We start from the raw sequence: 7,343 nt of genomic DNA, 5'->3' as shown, positions 1-7,343 counted from the left end.
TTCAGGAAATTTTGAAAAAGAAAACTAACAATAGTGTTATAGTGGCTCCTTTCGACCAAATTCTTTTTAGCATTTCTGGCTCTACTACTACAAAAGGGTTACAAAATTTGGCCCGTAAAGTTCCGACTAGAGGGGCCGGAATTGCAGTTGCAAGGCCACGCAAACGAAAGCCCCTCAGGACCTCATTGAGAGCCAGCCCATAACAACTTGTGAAACTAAAATGGAAAAGCCCTTGTTTGAGCTTCATTATTCACTTGGATCAGTTTGATTCGATCCCCAACTAAATACATCATCAGGCTTAAAATCACCCTCTCCAAATCACAACCAAACTCTAATTAAGTAAACCCCATGAACAAATATTAATTAACCCACACACAAATACAAACACACACTTCGGCCTAATTAAGCAAACAGTGCACAATTAATTGGGTCACATCTCATCTCTCTGCAGATATTATACATGTAGGATTAATAAATCAGTGGAGGATGGGAGGGTTGCAGTAGGGGCCCTTGAGCCAGCCATCGGCGATGGAGCGGTAGGCGGCCTCGGTAAGGTGGATGCCGTCCCAGATGAGGTAGTTGGCCGGGTCGGCGCAGGCGCTGGACCCGGACATGCCGCACCGCGCTTTGTTGTTGTAGTTGTACGTCCCCTGCCCTCCCGCCCCGCAGCACACCTTCAGCCCGTATTTCAGCCCTGCCATATTATATTAACAAGGTGAGCAACCAATATCACTCTCCAAATAAATATATTGATCGGTGGATACCGGAGATGTAAACAATTTTTCACTTATCTTAGAAATTGATGTCATATATACGTGTTTCGGATGTTTCACTAGAAATAGTTTTACAATGGCAGAAATATGTAGTGTCAGATTTTTGCATTATTTATTTGGCTGTGTATATCTAGTTTAGATGTAGAGGCTCGGTTTTAAATCTATCTTTGATAAAATAATATTTCTATGTTTCAAATAGTGCCGTTGTTTTTTTTTTTTGTCGTTTTTTCGGTTTGCTTTGTAATGTGTGCTCTGTTCTTTTGCAGTGGTGCAAGCAGAGCAAGGCTGAGAGGGTTTGAACTTTCAAGATCATGCAAAGATATGAACATGTTCCTTTGTTTTGTTTTAATTTGTGGCCATGAGCTTTTGGCCAAAGGGTATCTTTGTTTTCAATTGGACGATGTCGCATGCAAAGAAGAGCTAGCTAGCTGTGATACATGCATGCATGCTTTAGCACTAGTATTACATAAATCATGCCAGTTGTTATTATTTCATAATACTCCCTCCATTTCAAAATATTTGACACCGTTGACTTTTTAATACGTGTTTAACCATTCGTCTTATTTAAATAATTATTTATTCTTTTCATATCATTTGATTCATTGTTAAATATACTTTCATGTACACATATAGTTTTACATATTTCACAAATTTTTTTAATAAGACGAACGGTCAAACACGTGCTAAAAAGTCAACGGTGTCAAACATTTTAAAACGGAGGGAGTATTTGATATAGTATGATAGATGCCATTCCAATTGGATTACAAGGTATCAATTCCTAAATTATACTGTACTAGCTAGTATATGGACAGAGGTCATGAATGGTCCACACAGGGAAGGCACAAATCATTTGCCACACTAACAGGACAAGTGAGCTAAGAATCCAACAAGTAATTGGACTATTTGGAGATGTAAAGCTTGTTGTTATGCACGTACAGTGTATTAATTTATACTTATCTCTAACAACCTTTGGATATATCCTTTACCTAGATCTGACGTGTGGGCCATGTACCCCTAGCTAACCTACACTAAACATGCCGTGACCACTGAAAACTTCAACTCTGTCACGGCAACTGGATTCTGGGACGCTTTTGATTTTTAGCACATAAAAGGGTGATGTGTGCTACCGGACAACGATGGTGCCTTGCAGCTCTGGGCAGTAATGTTCAGGGCTGATCTGTTAACTACTATACAAAATAGAATTTATAGGCTGATCTAAATATTATGCTTCCTAGTTCCTACGAAATAGCTTGTAAAATTTTATAAAACGGTTATCTCCTATCAACCATAACAAGGCTGGATTAAATTCCATTTTGCAAAAAAAAAAAAAATCAAGCCTAACAGAAAAAATAGCGATAGGTTTCATATCATTGATAAGTCCATGACCCTCAAATAAACAAGAAAACGACAGGTAAGTCAAGATTTACTAATATAATGCGCCGTTCTAAAAAATCACATATTGATCTGTCCAGGTGCATAATCAAAAATACAGTTTTTTTTATCAAACGGAGGTAGTATGTTTTAGTGCGGTTATGAGATGAGAAATAGTATGATCAACTCACCGAAGTTTTGGGGAGAGCGGACCATAGCAGTGACCTGCGAGTAGAAATCAGCGTACATGACCCTGGCATGTGGGTACGTCCTCTGGAGGTTGGAGAGGCTTCTCTTGAGCAACGTGTTGTGGTAGGAGGAGAGGCTATTGTAGCTCTTGAGGCAACCATTGCGATCGTAGTCTGCACCGTTGGATGTGCCATAGAGCGTCAGGTAGATCGGGAAGCACCCGATGGGTAGAACCCCTGGCACCACCACGTCCACCGCGCCCATCCTGATCAATGTCTGTTCACAAGTCGCGCGCAAAATTTACATGATTGTTTTGTTGCCTATACGAGTTACGATAAAAAAAGTACTTTATCTATCCTAAAATATAGTAATTTAGGCTTAATTTAAGATAGATAAAGATTAAGATTAAGTACGTAAGGGCATTTAAAACAGGAAAGCCATTAGCGAATGATCAATTGAGTTTTAATTATTACAAATTAACTTGAAAAAAGATATATTTGATATTATAGGGCAATTTCTATATAAAAAAATAGTTTGTGTGAAATTAATCTGATACTGTAGGAAGGAGGAAATAGACTGTTTGGCGGACAATTTGTTTTTTTTTCCATTTTGGAGTCATCCGTGATCCAACTCTCGTGAGTTGATCAGGTGGAGAGCGTGAAATGATCAGGTTAGTTGGTTAGTTACCTCGAGGCCACGGATGATCTTGCTGACGACCTGTGGCACGTAGTCCCTGACCTCCGTCATGGCGCGGCCGGCGAAGAGCGGCGCGTTGTAGTCGTTGCCGCCGAACTCGCCCACCACGAACAGCGACTTGGACAGGTAGCTCCTGCAATCTACACACACCCGTGATCCGATCGATCCATCAATTCGTCCGTTAATTAATTAATTAATTAATTACTCCACATGCACATATATACTGGTAGTTGTTGGTGAGACGACTAATCAATGAATTGGATCATTAATTACAGTGGTAGTTACTGTGGTAAATAATAAGATGTTGAATAATTAGTTAGTTACCGTTGCCGCAGACGGAGGGGAGGAGCTGACGGAACCACTGGATCTGGGTGTCGAGGGGGCCATTGTTCCAAATCTTGTCGCTGAGGCCGATGGACTTGAAGAAGGCGGCGTCCATGGAGGTGGCGCCGATGATCGCCATGTTCGCCCCCTTCTTGAAGTCGCCGCCGCCCTTCGACGCCGGCGGCAGCGGCAGCCCAAAGTGCTCAGCTGCATATATGCATGAAATTCACATGTCATTTTCTCCACTACTAGCTCGATCGATCGATCGATCAGGACGTCGTCCTACCGAGGAAGTCGACGACGACGCGGCCGTCGGAGCAGCGGCCGGTGGGGCGGCCGAAGAAGGTCTTGCCGTAGGGGGGCTGGCCGGTGGTGAGCCACGACGGGCAGCCGCCGACGCAGAGGTTGCCGGTGTCGGAGATGGAGTCGCCGAAGCTGTAGATAGCATTGTACCGCTGCGCCGCCGCCGCGTGCGCGAACACCACCACCACCATCGCCGCCGCCAGCAGCAGCAGCGCCGCCATTATCACGAACGTGTAAAGCTAGCGTCGTCGCGAAGACCGGGAGAGGGAGACTACGTGAGATAGCTAGGACGATGGATAGGTAGCTCGTGTGGGTTGATGCGATTTTATAGGCTTAGCGCTAGTTCGTCTCGTCTCGGCAGCCGTCGGTTGGTGGGTCGCTGTCGCGGCGGGCTACTGCGTTTCCATATTCTTCTTTGCTTCACTGATCACCACTGCAACCACGACGTCGTCCTCTGCACACTCACGTAAGCGTGATTCTTTATCGTCATAAAGCTACGGCAGTAACATACAGCTTTTTCTGTTGAGTTTTCGGTGTTTGTTTATTTTCTGTTCCTTTTGTTTTGGATGTGATGGATACTGTTATTGTTGTTTTCTTTTCTGTTCCTTTTGTTTTCGATATGATGCATGGGTGCTGCTGCTTTGCAAATTACAATGCATTCATCATTGCTAAAAAACTATATATAGACTCTAGCTATATTTTCACTCCAGACTTCGCTCCTAGAGTAAATTTAAGAGTTAGAACCCTATACCATACATGTCCGTAGTCACAGATGTTAGTGATATGCCCTAGAGGCAATCATAGAGATGATTATATCACACACTATGTTTACATATTTATCCGACTTTGCTCCTTAAAATAGATAAACTAATTATTGGTTAATGAATGTGTGATTCTTTTATGAGACTCTTTATGTTATGTGTTGCTATTTCTAAAGGATCCCTGATCAAATATCATATGTGGAACAAATATGTTTAGATGATCAGCACATGTATTAATTGATGATCATGTCTCATGGATCATGGTATAGAGATACCAAATTAATAATGTGGGTACATGTTAGTGAACATGTTGTTGGATAGATCCAACATGAGACACTGCAAGAACCATATGTGTTGTGTCATCAGTGATCTTATTTAGTGTTAGTGTTGAATCCTTAGACTTGAGATTATCATGGTTCCCAACATGTGTAGTAGCTTACTTAGGGACTGCTAAATGCTAACTCCGTAATTGGGTAGTTATAAAAGTAGTTTTCGGGTATGCTATGAAACATGTAATAGGATATGAATAATCAAGATGAGATTTACCCCACCTATGGAGAGATATCTCTGGGCCCCTCGATGTTGTAGATTATAGAAGTGCATAGCCATGCCAAAGGTGATTGAGGAGTCAATCACAAGTTATATAATCTATCAACAGGTTCAAGTGAATGATTGAGCTATTAGAGGATGGCACATATCTAGCCTTGAGCTTAATCGATATCGTGAGGCAAAGGGGTTCATACAAGTATACACTAGAGATTCAGCCGATATGATCTTTATGTATGCCCGGTGGGTCAATACGTTCTGTTAGGGGCCGCTGTTGACGCGTGGACCGAAAAGGGGTTTTCGGATTACAGCCGAGTATACATGAACCTACAGGGTCGCACGCTTAATGGGCCGGAATAAGGGGATTGGATGGAGATACAATATGAGCTTAATTCATATAGGGATCCGAATAGGAGTCCTACGGGCCTTGGAGGCCCGAGTGATGGATCCTATATATTCGTGAGGGGTATGACCGGTGGAGGTATTGTATCACGTGAGAAACCCTAGCCGTCACCGATCCCACCTCGAGCAAAACCCTAGCCGCGCGCGGGTGCTAGCACATCTGCGCGTGGCGTTCCGTCCCTGTTCGTGTGGATACCGATAGAGGCGCCGCTGGTTTGCGGTGCTGATCGGCGTGGGAGTACGGCGAGGAGAACGCACGAGGAGGAGAAGGTCGAGCCGGTGCGATCGACTACTTCCTCTATATCGACGCACGCTACTTCGCGAGAGTTCCTTCGATTTCTTAGCATCTTCTTCCGCTGCGCAGCGCGTCGAGTGGTAACGATCTATGATCTAATACTTGCATGGTTCCTGGTTTATGCGATATAAAATTTTGATTAATGCTATCGTAGCCTACGCGTATCCCAACAATAGAACCATGCATCCTATGATAGCATGACAAGACACTAATGCCCGATCCAAGAGTCAATGTCGAAACTTTTTTCCGCCGGTCTGGCGGAGGAACGCTAGCCAAACTTTATTTACATGGAAGGAAAAATTTTACATTGTTACGCTACAATTATGATTTTGGAGCTCAGCATTTTTCATATGAGGTGTGAGAGCTACAACTATGAAGACATACATCCCGAAAGCAGTAGCATTTGTGATGGGGAGATATACAAAACCGTCAGTCATTCTTGGCTAAGGGGCCATCGGCAACTTGTGGTGTGGTCACTATAGGGAAAAAAAGATTCTAGTAATGCGGCATTCTATCAATAAACTATACTTTCCCCATCAAACACCGCAATTACTCTATAGTAGGGAGTGGACCCGCTAGACTAGCAACTTGCCATATCCAGTACTCCTCAGACACCGCCTCGACAACATCCATCACCATTCCGCTTATAATGTCAAATACGTGCGCTTTTCGTTCCTTTCAAAGCATCCAAGATTCCAAGACACCAAAATTACTTATGTGTCAAAGACTTTGCATGTCTCCTTGTCCAGTCCTGTGTGCATCGTCCCACCATAAGCACAGTCAATGTCTGAAAAAATTGCGCGCAAACAAAGCTATGAAGGCAAACACAGAATCGCCATCGACACTTGGTTTCACTGGTGCACGCTCGATAATCATAGCATATTTGAGCCCAAAAGGTGGTAAAGGAAGTGGATTTTAAACCCTCAAGTCCATATGCCCTTGTTTTTTTTGTATATATAGTCTCTCTAAACATTTATGTAAATTTTTTTTTAAAAAAAAACTAGCTAGACTAGGCATATTATATATTGTCACATGTGCCTCTAACAGGTAAAAACATGCCAGGTCAAATTCAAACTAAACACAAGCAATTTGGATAAAAAAAAGGCGTATAGATCGTATTTAACCTTGCATACTTATATGTCACTATAACCCACATTACCTAATTTTCCAGATTTTTTTATTAATTAACTATTTGAAATCACATTTAACAATCGAGATGCTCCGGAGAGTTTAAAATAGGTCCCTGGAAAACGACTGTTATCATGATCGAATCTCCATATATATGTGAGCAGATATATATACAATGTTATGAATTGTTTAATTAGAGGTATATAGTACGCACATGCATGTGTCAAAGTCGTTAATAATTTCATGGGAAGAGAAGAAGTAGCCAGAGCTAGCTAGCCTAGAACAGCTTGGATTTGGGAAAAGCTAATGTGTGAAGAGGTGAGGTGCGAGCCGCCAGCGTTGAGAGCTAGCCTGTCTGTGCAATGCAGGGGTCAAACCTGAGTAGTTGGCGACTTTGATGTTCGCCGGCCATGCATGTGTGTTGTTTTCTGGGCCATCTGTGTCCATATTATTTCGAGGTTGCAGCATATACAAATGCAGTAAGAAACTGCATGCATGCCCTTACCTTGCATTAATAATACAGAGATACTGCCTTCACCCACAAAAGTTACACAT

At 42.6% G+C, this 7,343-nt stretch overlaps 1 protein-coding gene across 1 annotated transcript; it reads right to left on the bottom strand.

The window, feature by feature from the left end:
- Positions 1–216: 216 nt before the first annotated feature.
- Positions 217–3,954, bottom strand: LOC4338092 (GDSL esterase/lipase At5g45910). The gene is made up of 5 exons (XM_015784341.3): positions 3,640–3,954; positions 3,354–3,560; positions 3,021–3,169; positions 2,336–2,609; positions 217–694 (listed from the first exon to the last, which is right to left on the bottom strand). Exons 1-5 carry the CDS (start codon positions 3,875–3,877, stop codon positions 477–479), a joined length of 1,086 nt encoding a protein of 361 aa, XP_015639827.1. The 5' UTR covers positions 3,878–3,954; the 3' UTR covers positions 217–476.
- Between the last annotated feature and the right edge of the window lie 3,389 nt (positions 3,955–7,343).

Source organism: Oryza sativa, chromosome 5, assembly GCF_034140825.1.
Source record: "Oryza sativa Japonica Group chromosome 5, ASM3414082v1".
NCBI classification, from domain to species: Eukaryota; Viridiplantae; Streptophyta; class Magnoliopsida; order Poales; family Poaceae; genus Oryza; species Oryza sativa.
This window is presented reverse-complemented; position numbering and strand designations above follow the sequence as displayed.